Source organism: Danio rerio, chromosome 17 (genome assembly GCF_052040795.2).
Source record: "Danio rerio strain M-AB ecotype USA chromosome 17, GRCz13ab, whole genome shotgun sequence".
Taxonomy (NCBI): Eukaryota; Metazoa; Chordata; class Actinopteri; order Cypriniformes; family Danionidae; genus Danio; species Danio rerio.
In genome coordinates this window covers 33,068,537-33,084,610 of record NC_141037.1, presented here as the reverse complement: position 1 = coordinate 33,084,610, position 16,074 = coordinate 33,068,537, and the positions used below count along the sequence as shown (strand labels likewise).

Here is a 16,074-nt window from a genome sequence, read left to right as displayed (position 1 = left end):
TTGAGGGTTTTTTTTGCCCTGAGTGTAAAATAAGTCATGAATATCTGATTGGTTGGATATCTGATCCTACTAAGAATTTCTTTCTAGACATTATTAGCCATCTAGCCTGAACATCAGTGACTGCGGTGGTAACCATACACTGTAAAAGATATGGACCTAGTGTCCGTGACGTCACCCATAGGTTTCTAAAGAACCCAAAAGAAGCTACCAGTAGGCGTGGCCAACCATCACCATTTTGTTCGCGCGTCATCGCAGCGCCCTGGGAACACCAAACAAGGGCAAAGTGGCGGAGCTACAGATACCTGCTAGCATTTGGTTAATACTTTATTACCTGCGACTCACTTGTGTTCTGACCACATGTGCTTGGTTTTCAACTATAGCAATAAAGAGTTTAGTCTTTTAAAAACACTGTTGTAATACATTGAGCCACCAAACATTGTTCTTAGGATGTTTTTCTACTGGAGCAATGCACAAATTACTTCCAAACACTTCAAATACAGTCTGTGTTGGTAAATGCAAAGCTATTTATAAGATCCAGCCATAACACTGAATGACAGCGATTCAGATATAGTTCTATAGCTAGGCCCACACGGAATCTGCACGTGCAGAATTCCGCAGATTTTCCGCAGATTTCTGCAGATTTTTAGCCCATTATTAATTCTGTTTATTTACTTGAGTAAATATGTAAACCTGAATTTATTCAGTTTTTATTCAGTAATTTGCTACTTTTTTATATAATATATTAAGGTTTTAGTTATGATACTCCGCTGGATACTCCCAAAATAATTCCGCAGAAATCCACAGATTTTTACCAAAATTCTCAGCAGAAATAGCAAAAACGTCCGCTGATTCTGTCTGGACCTGTCTATAGCCTACAGTTCATCAATTTGTCAGATTCTGGAGTGCTTTACAAGTCTAAAGAATAAGAATAGGATCTTAAATAAAACATACATTTATAGAGATGGTATAAGTATATAATTTCACTCACTCTGGAAATGGAGGGCACGTGAATGGTTTGTGAGCACAATTAAGTGCACACAGCATCCCATATCATCTGATATTTGTAATAAATAATTCCAAAAAGCAGTTGACTGTGTAAAGCCAAATAAAACAAAACAAAAATAGGATGTATATGCAGAGTTCAGCAGCTAATCAGCCGGAATCAGCTACGGTGAAGTGACAGCGAGCAGCGAGACCTAGCTGTCACTCAAGTGGCCATGCCCTTATTTATGCAAACTTAATATAACCTAATATATAGGAAACAGATGAGTTATAAAACAATTCACCCCCTCACAGTTGTCATGAAGGGTAATATTAGCTATATGAACCAAAATCCTTCTTTGTACCAGGCTGTAAACACCTTTTTTTTCTGCTGTAAAGTTGGCCATTTTAACAGAGGAGTCAATAGAAATTTCTGTTACTTCTGTATTTGCTTCACGAGGGAGAGCATGAGGTTGCCGCTTGGTGGTAACACATTGAAAGATTTTAATGTTTTGGTGTAGTAGAGCAAATGAAACTGTAAATTCAGCACAATAACATCTGCTGCTGCTCCCGATCTTCCATTAAGAGCATTTTCTGTGTAATGATGTGATCCGTACACATCAGCTTCACCTACAAAATAACAGTGTAAGAGCTACCAGTTAGTGTGATGTTGTTGAGGCATCTATTTTTAGAACAGTGGTTCTCAAACATCCTGCTATATGACTTTGTTGTTTAAATGAACTTAATAAACTAATTTCAAAATTAGTCCTAGAAGGATATTTCACTCAAAAATATGTCGTCATGTACTCTCTCTCCACTTGTTGCATCCTTGAGATGCTTTCTTTGCTAAACAAAAATAGATATTTTTAAAATGTTGGAAAACAAACAGTTGATGGTAACCACTGACTTCTATAGAAGTTCCTAATTTCCTACACTAAAAATCCTTTCACTAACAGTTATTAACTGTATTTTGTGATTCACAAGTGTTTTTCTGTTTATTTACAGTTGTGAATTGCATTATGGAAGCTCGATCTCTGCTTTGTCAACTTTTTATATAAAAAATTCAACTCTGAAGTTTAACAAAGTGACTTATATTAACATTTTAGTAGATTGTAATGATGTATAATAAATAATATATAGAGAATTAAGGTAAAATAACATAACATGTACTGTCAGTTTATTACAAGCTTTTTGTACCGTATGTGTACACACACAATTATATAAATTGTAAGTCACTTTTGCAGACTTTTCAAGATTAAAAGTTGTTGAAAGAAAGGTCAAGGTCCTTTTATACAATTAAAAAAAAATAAAAATAAATAAAAACATGAATCGCAAAATAGGGAAAACTGCTAATTTACAGATATTATCTTGCAGTGTATTTTGGAGATGACAAAGAAACATCTACAAGAGGAACATGCATAAACAGTTACAGAAATTAGGTTTTCAGGTTGAATTATTAATTTAATATATAAATCTACAGCTGAAATAAAGAAAGTGATGGTCTTTGAATACTGGGTTGGACAATGGGCGCACAAAGTTTGAGAACCGCTGTTCTAAAGCAAAATGTATTGAAAACCCTGTAGTAACTGAGCCTAGCAAAAAGCATAGCAAAATGCACAAACCTGGAGCTTTATATCGTTCATTTTGCTTTGGTCTCCCTGTAGACTGTATCCATGCTTTTTCAGAAGACATTCAATGTGGCTTAATGAGAAAGTAAAGTTAAAGTCACATTCAGAAAGCCATTTTACCACTTTATACTCCCAGTAATGATTGTGAACTGATGTAAACACGCACCTCTTCACCTCAGCGTTGGGTTCCAGTGTATAACGATCCTCTATGAAATGCTGGAACTGAAGGCCCTTAGCATCCAGATTGTTCAGGGCCTCACATGCAGCAATACGCACACCGGGCTCCTCCTCATGATGGACAGCCCACATTAGCAACTCCTGCAGAGCTGGATTCAGCCAACCTATATTCCCTAAAGCTACAGTTACATTATATCAGCTTCGTTTAAGTGTCCCTATTACGATTCTTCAGATATGACCTTTCATGTTATATGTAAAATAGCTGTTTGTAATGCATCAAAGTTCAGCATAAATGGAGTCATTTGCTATATTTACATCCATTCAGAGATGTGAATTAGTCTATGCGCAGAACTAGAATATCACATAAACCTTTTGCGAATAAAGCCCCATTTCCATCCAATGATGATTACTTTCTTATAAACTGGTGCCAAATATTCAAAGGAAAAATGATTTTGCTGTGGTAAGAGAAGTCAATGTTGGCTTTTTTGTCTTTTATAATAAACTTGACTTGCACCTCAAAAGAAGAAAATCAATGAATGTGCAAACAAGAATGAACAAGACCATTCATTTTTTTAGTGCAGCTGCTCAAGACAGTTCTGGGAGGTAATAATACTGAACCATTTTGATGATGGACTTTGGCTAAGAGATTTTGAAATGACAAAAACAACATTTCAGGAATTTCACAATGTGGCCAATCTGCTTGTATTTCCAATTATTCGTCCCGTCAAGGCTATTTCTGTTATCACATGATCTGTTCAAACTAAATCACGATACTTTTTTTTGATGCACATGTTGGAATTTATTGTTTCCATTGTAGCCTATAAGAATTTTTTTTCTTATTGGACAAAAAGTTCATCCTAATCAGTCGTTCATTTTTTATGCACATTTTCAAAATGTAAAGTCTTGGTATTTCCATTAAAATTTTATGCAATATTAAAAAAATATTCCTAATCTCTGCCAAAATATAAAACTGATACTTAATTGTCTGAAATTAACTGATGGCAATTCCTGCTTTACGGCCCGTTCACACCAAGCACGGTACCTAAAAGTGTAAATACAAATATAATGATAATGCTTCTACACTGACAAACAATAATGACCTCTTTATTTTTAGCTTATGCTTTTCATTTGGCATTATCCTTTTGTAACTTACTACGAGCATCTAACCAGTGAATCCAGCTCGTGTAATCAATCTGATTAGACTGTGAATTCAGTGATCGCAGTCAATGTTTTTATTATAATGTCTTAATTGTTATCTTAATATTTATAACCCTTCACTTGGTGTGAATGGGCCTTTATTTGCATAGACCTTCATTCATTCATTTTTGTTTTGGCTTAGTCCCTTTATTAAAAAGAGTTGACACAGGAATAAACCAGAGTAAGCGGAGCAAAATTTATCCAGCTTATGTTTTACGCAGCAGATGCCCTTCCAGCTGCGACCCTTCTCCAGGAAAAACCCATACACTCTCATTCACACACATACACTTCAGACAATTTAGCTTGCACTTCACCAATAGTACATGTCTTTGGACTTGTGGGGAAACCGCAAACACTGGGAGAACATGCAAACTCCACACAGAAATGCCAACCTACCTACTGCGCCACCGTGCACAGGCCGATGTGGGCTTATAAACAAATCTGCATAATGCCTTTATATGGTGTTCATTGATTGACTGCAAACCTCATCTACTCTATTAAATGTGATTTTATTAGTAAGTCTGGAAAGAACTAAGTTTCCGCAGTTAAAAGTGCTTCGATTGACTTTCAAAGTAAGAGTCACACTCAAATTTATGCGGTAAATCTTAGGGCATTGATACTAGCATTAGATTCAGTATTTTTGACATTCAAATATGTTTGGTTTCCCACACATGCTGTAATTGGTAGACCAATTATAACAGACGGGACTATCTGATCTGACTAATCAGAACAAAGTATGCTATGAGTTTAGAGAGACCAGATTCTTGAAAGAAGCATTTCAGCTACTGTTAACAAAAGGTTGATGCTGCCTTGTTATGAAACATTAAAGTCTGCATGAACCACAGGTTCGGTATGGTCATGTATATCATACTGAAAAGCAATATTGAGAAGGGGGTGGGGTTTTATTCATGGCTCCTCTCATCTTTCACTAGAAGCAAACTAATGGTTGGAGAAGCCTTGCTAATATTATACCCATAGATATATACACTAGATATCGCATAGGGACCCTGAGCATGCGTCAATCGCGCCGCCACATTGGTACAGTACTCCCAGGACAAATGTCATTCAACCGTACTAGTCAAGACAGTGTTAATATGCGAAGATGCTGGACTTTAGCGCTGTCTACGGGTGTAGTAACGAGCAAACAAAGATCAAAGGCAGAACATTTCATAGATAATATTAAGTTTTTTTCTGTTTTTGTATGTTCTGAACTTTTGTGCTAATAAGGTAACGTTATTGATGATAACAGTCACTTACTGCATTCACTTTAAGGCAAAGCAGCTCCAACTCGCACTAAACACTCGGCTTATGCTAGTTTTGTTGAATAAAATCAGCAAACAATGCAAAAGAAATATGACAACGAGATGCTGCGCTACCAGAAACTTTTATTATTGTCGGCTAGTGAAGGAGTCGTTCGGGGGATTCATTCACAAACTAATCGCTCCCTCCGTCAGTATGAGAAGTGAAAGCAGGAGAGGAGCTGTGTTTCAGGACATGGATTAGATCAAATTTAACAGGGAGTGTGAATAGTACGTTTCTGTACACACAAACACAAGCTTTTAGTCAGGAATGCCCGTGCGGTCACTGATCCATCAATGTAGAAAAGTGATGTAAAATTATAATTTTTGTAATTAAAAAAAAAAATTACATACTAACATCCAGGAAATCTCCCGATCATTGATATATGTGTATATCTCTGGCTTTGGATGGCCACAGTCTTCCACTGTACCTTGGTCCCGCATTCATTTCAAAGGAGCGCTACCCTGTACCAAGATGGTGGCGCTGTTGACGCATTCCGTCCAATAGACAACAATAGGCCAGGCGACATCTAATGTATATATCTATGTATTATACCCAAGCCGTCAAACTGATGTCGTCAGAGAAAGACTGCCCTTCAATAGCAGAAGCAAATGGTTGGTAGATTAAAGATTACCAAAACATTTATTTTTTAATTATCACTAACAATGTCTGCTAGAAATGTAAAGACTGTAAGTTTTGATTTCATGCATACTTTTGAGGTGTTTTTTTTTGAACACTAATCAATGTAAATTTTTAGAATACCATAATAGGGGCACTTTAATGTCATAACATTCATCACATGATACTGAAATCATTCATTTTCACACTTACCATTAATTGCATCCACTTTCACCTCCCATAATGGCTCATTCTGCATCAAGTTAATTAGCTGATCCAAGACCTGCGCACAATGTTCAATGCAGTCATTGGATATGTCTTTTTATTGCACATATGCCATCACAGATCATTGTGCATTAGCACGGCTACTTTGATTTCTTACCGACTGATCTTTCATCATTAGAGACGCTGCAGTCAAGCAGGCTTGTTTGCGCACAGCCTCGCAGTCATCATTAAAGCACCGCAGGAAAGTGGGCAGTAGCGTGGGTGTCATTATGTTGAGCTGACCAATAAAAGTCAGCGCTTCTACTCTGCGAGCGCTCGGTCCCTCCTCCAGCTTTGTGCTGTGGAGATATTGTCTGTTAAGAATAGCCTGAATACAAACAATGTGATGTGTCTGTTGGGCAGAGATAGTGACCTCAGCTCAGCATGCATCTCTTTGGCCGCGTCCAGTTTACTCAGAGCCAATGCTGCAGCGTGACGAACAGCACAGCTCCAGTCATTCCACATCACATGGAGCAGTTTGGTGCAAACATCCTGGGTGAAAAGCATTTTGAGTTTTAGTGAACAATTAGATATGTAGATAGGTGCCAAAATTATAGTTTTATACCTTGTTGATTGGACTCTTGAGCTTGGCAATGCTGTTACAGGCCTGAACTCGAGCTGTCCAGTTAGCATTGTTTAACTCTTCTGCCAGAAGAGAGCGCACTAGTGTCTGGATCAGAAAAAGCATTGAAAATTTTGGGGTCAAAATCATTTTTTTGAATGCAAGTGTGATTTAAATTCAAAAGTTTTATATTCAAAAGTGACAGTAGATACCAAAAGATAATGTTGTTATATTGTGGATTTGACAAGTCATATGCAGAACAAACTCTTAACATTGATATATTGATCAAGTTAGTTTTTGAATTGATTTTAAAATATTTATACTCACTCATAATGCCTTGAATGGTTTTGCACCAGCAATACTTGTCTGAGCTTTTAATCCCCTATACCCCATGCATGTGCTTTAACTTGTTTCTGGTCTTTTAACTGTTTAGTCCCTGAGTTTAACTCATCACACGTTTAGGCTAGCTTTTATTAGATTTAACAAACTATATATATGATTTTAAAAACTTTTTATTTTCATTTTTTTCATTTTCATTGCTTTGTTTTTTATCTAGTTTTTTATGCATGCATTTTATACATCTATACTTTATATGTATGTAAAGTGCTGTATTTTCATTTATTTAGATTTTTAATTGCAATTTTAGAACACAGAGCATACAAGTGCAATATCAGAACATTAAATTGACATAAAAATAAATACAATATAAAAAGAAAAGAAAATGATCAATTTTACACAACCATAGTTGATCCAAAGTGATCCAAAAAAATAAAAACTGGTGTTAAAAATATAAGGAATTTTTTATGTATATAAATAATACTAGAATACAAATAAGAAATAACATGCATGCATCACTCAAAGGCAAAAGAGTAAAAATAAGTCTTTAAATTACATTTAAAAGCATCAACTGAAGGAGAAATCCTGATGTTCAGAGGGAGATTAGCCCTGTGTGGCATAATTATGACAACCTAATATTTTAAAAATTCCCAGAGACGGTAGCTGCTATGGATCGGCACAGACAACGGTCGTGGCATAAAGTGTTTGAGGTGTACATCTATTCAGAACGTCCAAGCTAAATCTGCTTAAATAAACTAAAAGGGTAGTGGAATTGAAGTACGTTACGTGACTTACATTTTACAGACACATAGTTGGTTCTCTGTTATTTCATTTGGTCAGAAGCAGGAGCTACCCTTTGTAAGTTTTGCTAGCGAGTGTATTTAGTGAGGAGGATTTTGCTTCCGTCTATCAGGTTTGTTTCAATTGATTTCGTTGCTTATTTTGCATTTATTTTACACATTTGTATATATATTTTGGGTGATTAAATATTCTTTTTTTCCCCTTTTTATTGTAAATAAAGCAAACCACTTTTTGCCACGTGCGTTGTCTGTATTGGTCCATATCAGCTAAAGTCTCAGGGGAATTTCAAAAATATTGGGTTGTCATAATTATGTTTAGCCCTTTTCATCCTCTGAGCCACATGGGAGTAACATAATTTGGGGGCTCGTCCGGGATAAAAATGCTTTTTGAACAGCAAATGAGCGAACAGTATTAGAATGATCTTTGAATGATCACGAGACTTAATACTACAGTAACATTGCTGAAATTTTAGCTTTGCCATTATTAATGAATTAAAAAATAATAATATTTAATACTTGATTTTTTAATAGATTTTTTTTAGGAACAAAATACAGATAAATACATCAATACATACACACGTATACAAAAAAATACTAAATTAGCTGAAGAAAACCAACATTATTAAAATATGATCAAAAACAAAAATGATCAAAAATATAAAAAAAAATCCATATGTACACAACCGGTCAAATGTTTAGGGTCAGTTTTTTTTTCTTTTAAAGAAAATCGAGACGGCATTTATTAAATGTAAAAAAAAAAAATATTTTAATGTAAATTAATTGCTAAAACATAATTGCTTTCTTTTTGTATGTAGTTTCAATTGAAATTATTACTCCAGTCAATACTGCTTTTAATACTTTTACCATTAATAATAATAATATTAATAATAACAACAATAATAATCATTAATTGATTTCTGAAGGATCAAGTGACTGAAGACTGGAGTAATGAAGCTGAAATTTCATCTTTAAAAATCACTGGAAAAAATGATGAAATTAAATGATAAACAACTTTTGAACAGTTATTTTATTGCGCAATAACATTTCACAATTTTACAATTTGTCCTGTATTTTGATAAAATAAATGCAGCCTTGGTGAGCAGGATAAGGTTATTTTAAAACATTTAAAAACCCACTGACCCCAAACTTTTGACCAGTAGTGTATGTATCAATATCTCATTCTTTTTTTTTTCTCAACTTCTTTTCCTATGTTGAACCATTCTTCCTTTGTTGGTGTCTTATTTTATTTCCAGGTTACAGCTTAGGAATAAATTATGTTTCAAATTATTATTCAAATTGAATAATGTTTTACAATATTACAGTATTTACTGTATTTCTATATCAAATAAATGCAAACACATCTTTCAAAAAACATTTTAAAAATAGGAATTGTGCAAACTGCATAAATCAAGATTTATTGAGAGAGTCACTCACCGTCTTGCTGCTAATCTTAGAAAGTAGCATCATAGACTTTTCCTGATCAAAGGGAGCATCTCTGAGGAAGTGCTGTGACAGGAGTCTCTGTATGACAGCTTGACTCGCGTTACCATCTATCGCCAAACATTGTGCTGCCACCCAGCTGTCTGTGCCAGCGCCAGACAGGTCTGAGTTAAAACATATGACAGTCATTTGGAGTCAACATCTTGTAGAACAAATATTACTTCTGACATTAATATCTGATGCCAAGTTATTTAACTTAAATACCTTGCTTAATCATGCTTAGTAGTATGTCTCTGGCGTGTGCATTAGGCATCCTCATGGCATACTGGCACACTGCAGCAGCCATCCGAACTCTCTTTACTGGGTCATCGAGGGCTGCGATAATAATGCCCAGCAGCTTCTGAGTTATTGCCTTTAACTTCAATCTGTTCCAGGGCTGACCTAAGCAAATATTAGGATTTTGAACAAAGGTGAACAGTGAGTTAAATAACAGCATTTAGAGTGTTTAAAATGGGTTGCTTTGTAACAACGACGCTATTCACACTGCTTTTTAGTCATTCAAAATGTCTCAGTTTGAGGAAAAAGCAGGGTTAGCAGACTTTTTACTGTTGGATTACTTATTGCTTCACAATTACATTTGTAAAGTCACTAAAACACTTTGTGTTGTATTTAAATGCATTTGAAAAGATATGTCAAGCAGTTGTGTAAAACTGGTGAATCTGAGTATTGAATAAACTGTTTTAATCTAGATCAGGGGTTCCCAAACTTTTTGAGAGGGTGCTCGCTGCAGAGCCATTTGAGGAGAGGTGAGCTCCAGAGAGGGGGAGCATGAGCTGTCGCTCCTCCTCCTGTAAGCTGTTTTAATGCGTACACCAACCCCACCTCTAACCCTACCCCCAGTGACATCACTCGTAGAAGAAGTGCAAAAAAGGTGGAGCTCAAGCTTAAGCTCCCCCTCTCTGGAGCTCACCTCTCCTCAAATGGCTCTGCAGCGAGCACCACTTGAACTTTTTAGCCCTCGACCCCCAAAATAACAATGCCAGTGACTCGCGACCCCCAATATTTGGTGGTTATAAATCCAGAAACCTTGCATGCAATGGTGCACACACACCAATAGGCCCAAGTCTATTCTTCATTGAATTTTTTTTAATGTATGTCTGCTGTAAATGTGCCAGAAAGTTTAACCTGGTGTTATAAAATCAATCTGCTGCATCTGACACTATTGCTGTGTCTCTAATATAATGAATTACCCCAGGGGTTGCAATCCAATAGAACTAGTAACTATAAGCAACCATAGAACATATATAGAGGTGTATATAGTAACTATAAACGAGTATTTTTTTATTTTCAGTAGGTTATGGGTCAATATGGCCCCCCCTCAGAGGGATCCCGACCCCCACTTTGAAAACCACTGATCTAGATCAACGGGAAAAAGGCTTTTTAGCAGTTGCAATTTATAATACAATGTTCAATGTCAAACACATGGCACGTGTTCATCTGATCAATGACACTGACACCGCAAAAATGTAAATAAAGAGGTTAACAAAGTGCTTAAAGGGGTCCTTTTATGTTATTCAGGGTGTAGTGTGATCTAATAGAAAGTTTCAAATGTCAGTCATCTCCAGAGAGAGATATTTCCTTAATTAAAAAGTCTCTCTTCAAGAACTACAATGAAGGGCTTATTTGAACTTTAAATGTTGTTTTCTGTGCTTAATGATGTCACAAAGCGGCCAAAATCCCACCAAAAGTTCTATTGGTTAGATTGGGGCTAAAAAGTAACTAACATTGTAAGTAAATAACATTGCCACTCAGTCTTGCTATATGCTTAACCTGCTTTGCCATGGTCGAGCTCTTGTTGTGGTCCATGAACTGCTCTTGATGCACAAGTTACGATGGCCTCCAGCCGCACCTGATAATTAGGGTCGCAAAGATCTCGTTGTAGGCTCTTGAGGGTCACACTCTGCCAACTGGCACCTCTCTGGCAACACTCTGGCAATTCTACATGAAACATATCATCATTTTCCAAAAGGTCTTTCCACCACTGTATAAAATGGGTTCCACACTAGTCTTAAATGTTATCCCAACACAAATCCATTAAGTTAGCTTAATCGTTTTTACAAATATTAGTGGATTGAACTTAAAACAATTAAGTTGTCCCCACACAAAAAAACAAGAATTGTTTCAACTTTTAAAAAAAAGTAGTTTAAACAAGCAGCAAAATCATTTTATGAGTGATGATGTAAAAACAATCAAATATAAACAGGTATCCATGGAGCATTTTTTTAAATACAAAACACATTGTTAATAGATTTATATAAACATCCCATGTAACAAATTTATGTTTTTTCTAAGCATAACTTGTAATATAAGTGAACAGACTATCATTATAAGTAATAATAATAAGATGAAAGCTGTAAAACTAAAGACGTACTGACGTTGCAGGCAATCCTCCACTTGTCAACGGCATAGCGAAGAGCAGAGATTTCGGCCACTGACAGTTTTGGCATCTCAGAATCCTGTCCATTAAAATCAAGAGGTCTGAGACCATGCTGGTGGATGTAGTCAATTTCGGTAGGCTGACGATCCATCCCTTGCTGTTTTTCTTTTAAAGCTTTATCTGTTCCCGCTAAAGGAAAATAATGACAATAACTACATGCATGAACTTATGTCAACAAAGGCTTTTCACTCTGCACTGCTGAGCAACTAATGGCCTAAACTAAAGTGTGTCATTTAATTTAAATTAATTATAACACTGCATGTTGTAAAAGCAGTATGTTTCTGCATATGAGTGAAGCACAGATCATTATTTTTTACCTTTTAGAGCTGTAAAATTCAAGAAAGGATAAACGTGATTAGTATAGTCAGCAAAAAATAGCCTTTTATGAAAACACAGGACTGTAAAACCAAACATAGTTCTAGTTTACAGCATGATATTTTGTGTGCATAATAGTTAATGTTGGAATATGTAATCAATTACATGTGGGTTCAATAAAAAAGATCAGGAGAGGGTTTTTCTTCAATGTCAAAAATATTAGTAATTTATTAGATATAAATTGAATGATGGAATTGAATTTAAATGAAAATCAATAATTCGATTCACAGATTTCAGGTATCCTCAATGCAATGCAAGAATTAAATTCAGGACGTACGCAATAACTTTCATTTCCTGACTTCAATTTTTAAATTTGAAATTCGTCACTTGTCAATCATTCTCCAGTCCTCCGTTGGCCGCACTCATACATACGTCCTCTTTTTCTACAAATTCTCTGCACAACATTAAAAGCATAAGACTTTCTCAACTGCAAATATTCTGTGTTAGGTTTCAACCCATCTCTGCTAACAGGAAGTTAGCAGAAGCTGCAGAGCTAAAGTTAATTTTAGACAATCAGGCCTTTGCATTTCTATCAGCTTCATCTACTTCTGCAAATGCAGAATTACACAAGAAGCTTTGAAGTAATGTTTATCCTACTTAAAAGGTTTTAAACAAGTAAATGGTGAGTCACTGCTGACAGAATTTCAGCTTGTTGCTGAACTATCCTCTTAACATATAGGGGACTTTTTTTTTCTTCACTTGAATGTTGAAACTGTGCTCCTTGTGGATTCATAAATGCAAGTTGTATTAGTTTATTTTTTGTTTAGTACAAAATAAAAAAAGAAGTTCTACTAACTTAATCTTAGCTTGAAAATGTGTCGTTTGTTTACTCAGTAATCAGTTTCCTCAAATGATTTGAGAACGGTCAGATTTTACAATGCGGATTTGTGCTGTATTCATCCAATTATTGACACAGCAAAAATGCAAATAAGGAGGTCAACCCTGTTCAGCAATGTAAATTATTACATTCAAGTATAGGAAAAAAAGTACGAGCAATATAAAGCAAGACAACCAACCATTTAGGATAAAACTGATTTAAGCATTTCAATAGTAAAAACCCCCTAATGACGATTTCCTAAGTGTACCTCAGAATTAAACATATTTAAGAAACATATGCAAGCCAACCTGAGACCATTTTCTGTTCAGAGCCATGGCTGCTGGCATGTGGATTCAAGATATCCTGCAAACGAGGGGCTTGCGGGATCTTAATGTGCTTGACCCTTATTTTGGTGTTTAAGTGATTCTGCACATTGGTGCTCGCTGGAGAAAAAATATAATCCGCTATCCTGGTAAACAGAGACAAAAAAACACAAGTGTTAGGCTGGAGACTAAGGGATTATCTTCCCAAAAATTCATTGTCATTAATTTCCTTTTCCTTTAGAACACAAACTGAGCAAAACTGGTAATCCACTCTTGATAACCCACTCACTTTCACTTATACAATGGAAATAAATTGAAAATGAAATGGTAACTGTTTGGCAACAATCATTCTTCGGTTCAAAATATGTCCTAGACAGTCGTACAGGTTTGAATAGACACAAGTTTTTGGAAAGATTATTTGGGCAAATCATTTTAAAGAAAGCAAAATATCTTGCAGTCAGACCTACCTGTGTTTTTTCCTAAGCTGTAACTGTTGATTTGTATTTGCTGCAAACTCTGGGCACCTATTGTTCTGGACTTCCCAATCCTCTATAAAAGTTTCCCTCAGACAGGTGTGCGCATTCAACAACCCGAACGGGTTTGTTTTTCTGAACACATCGCTCACATCGTTCTTTGCAGAGGCTTGTACAGAAGACTTGCCTGCTTCTTGAGTTAAAGGATTATTGAGGTTGTGTATTTCTTTATTCCTTCTAATTTTTTTTAGCCTGGTACTTGGTGCTAAAGGGCCCGTGGCATGGAAAAGCCAACTAAAATCAATTTCTTTGTATGAAATGGGTCTCATTTCTCTTATTACATCTTCAGAGAAAGAAAGGCACTGGCTTGCGTTATTCAGAAGTTTCTTGTACAGACGCTCCTCTCTCCGCTTGCTGTGCTGCTCTGGTCTCCATTTTGCATGTAGTGGATTCATGCTTCTTAGTGATAGCTTTTTAAAATTGTCTAAAAAAGGAAACAATGATCAACAATTGATTATTTGATTATATATGTAAGGCCTGCTGGTTACTACAGCCTTTAGTTGTTGAAAGAAAGCTGGACACCATTTTAAAAAGCACCACTGGAATATAAATAAAAAAAAAGAAAAAGACACTTACCAGCACACTGCACAAAACACTTCCTCCCCACTGAAGTACAGCTCACGTCAAATATAGCTCACGTTAGACTATGTATTTTTCAGTTGATATCAAACAATTCGACTTGCAAGAAGGATAATGATAACTTTAAATCAATAAAAGAAGAAAATCAGGTCACTGTTAGACACGTTAACAATTCCAGCTCTGTCAGCGCTCAATGTTGGCATAGCAACAAGACGCGCTTTTGTTTTCAAGGCTGTCATGAACGCTTGAAGTGAACTTGGTGAGGAGATTCATGCCAGCAAGTCTAAAGCGTTCAGCTAAAAAGTTCGCTCACTGATTCATATTTGGCCTCCAGGGGTCTGTAGGTGGCGTCATGCTCCAGGCATTATTTTATGTATGGCGTGTTGTGCACAATATGTGCAACAATAATAATATAAATGTCTGGCCTAGGAATGAAAGCATTGGTGCGAAATATTAATTTAATTACATGTGAAACAATCGGTTTATGAAGTGTCTACTAATGAGGTTTGGAAGGATTTTGGACATTTTAAAACGATTCTAAGTCTACATTTCGTCCAAAGTCAGATGGCTATACATTTTCAGATTGATCATTTTTTATCCATCCATCCATCCATCTTGGCCATGACAACAACTAAAAAATTATTAAAATAATAATAAAATATAGATAAAAGATCATGTATATTATTTTCTGAAAAATAAGAAAATAAATGCCTGTATAGCTAAAAAATGCTTTTCATGAAGAATTATTGTTTAATGAAAATATTTTGTTTTACTTAAATTAAATTAATTTAATTACAAAACCCTCAATATAAAATTTTCATTCAATAATTTTAAAATAAAGTGTATCTATTAAAATTATACATCTTGTCTATAAATCTTATACCTTTAAATAGGTGAAATCTTCTACCACAGCTAGATATAGAGGAAATATAAGTGATTTCACTGATTATGATCTAAAGCACTAAAATCACTTCATGTTGCTTTAACTTTTTTTTATAAGTCTATCAAAGTTTAACTTAATATTTTAGTCAGTTTCATTGATGTAAAGTTAATTTGATCCAACAAAAAAATTTAAGGCAGCAAGAATGTTTTTTACAGTGTATAAAATGAATGACAGAATCAGTGTTTTAGCGTTGTCTCAATTTTATTCTGCACTATTTTTTTTAACAGTCACTGCCATTTCAACAAGTTTTCTTCTCTTTCTCACAGCTCTACTTCAAACATACAAGTCAAGCCATAACATTGGTTCACAGGGGAATTGTCCTAGTACAAGATGAGTTTTACTCATTATGCCAAATGTATTTCCAATGTGATGTCTACTGCCACACAGACATACAGTGATAGGCGTGAAGGACCATCTTGCTGTCGGGGAGTTTTATACAAGCTGCACATATAAACACATCCTTTGAAACAATGTGAGCAACTTGCCATGCAGCCTTTGCTTTTATTAACTGGACAGCAATCTTTGATGCCAACACAATCATTGGATTAGCATTAACAGAATAAAATAAATTAATTAAAAGTAAAAGATGAAGAAAAAAAAGGTGAATATATGAATAAAACAACTGTTATTACTGCAACCAGCATGTACATTTTTCATCTGTTTTCATATCATTCTGAATGATTTTGAATCACATATTACAATCTG

General features: G+C 35.4%; 2 protein-coding genes across 3 annotated transcripts in view; both read right to left on the bottom strand.

Moving 5' to 3' along the window:
* LOC147839992 (uncharacterized) overlaps window positions 1-16,074 on the bottom strand; it is a 782,854-nt gene that overhangs the window by 456,926 nt on the left and 309,854 nt on the right. The window lies entirely within an intron of this gene.
* heatr4 (HEAT repeat containing 4) lies at window positions 1,462-15,059 on the bottom strand. Of its 2 annotated transcripts, XM_087290718.1 has the most exons (14): window positions 14,424-15,059; window positions 13,782-14,271; window positions 13,300-13,460; window positions 11,734-11,928; window positions 11,133-11,300; window positions 9,567-9,743; window positions 9,297-9,466; window positions 6,730-6,834; window positions 6,538-6,656; window positions 6,283-6,463; window positions 6,114-6,183; window positions 2,776-2,965; window positions 2,604-2,682; window positions 1,462-1,611 (listed from the first exon to the last, which is right to left on the bottom strand). In XM_087290718.1, the coding sequence occupies exons 2-14, from the start codon at window positions 14,240-14,242 to the stop codon at window positions 1,525-1,527; spliced, it is 2,163 nt and encodes a 720-aa protein (XP_087146844.1). In that variant the 5' UTR covers window positions 14,243-14,271; window positions 14,424-15,059; the 3' UTR covers window positions 1,462-1,524. The 2 variants fall into 2 exon arrangements, 1 of the variants encoding a protein (XP_087146844.1); XR_015513480.1 differs by lacking the exons at window positions 1,462-1,611; window positions 2,604-2,682 and having other exon boundaries at window positions 2,776-3,948; window positions 4,376-6,183; window positions 14,424-14,852.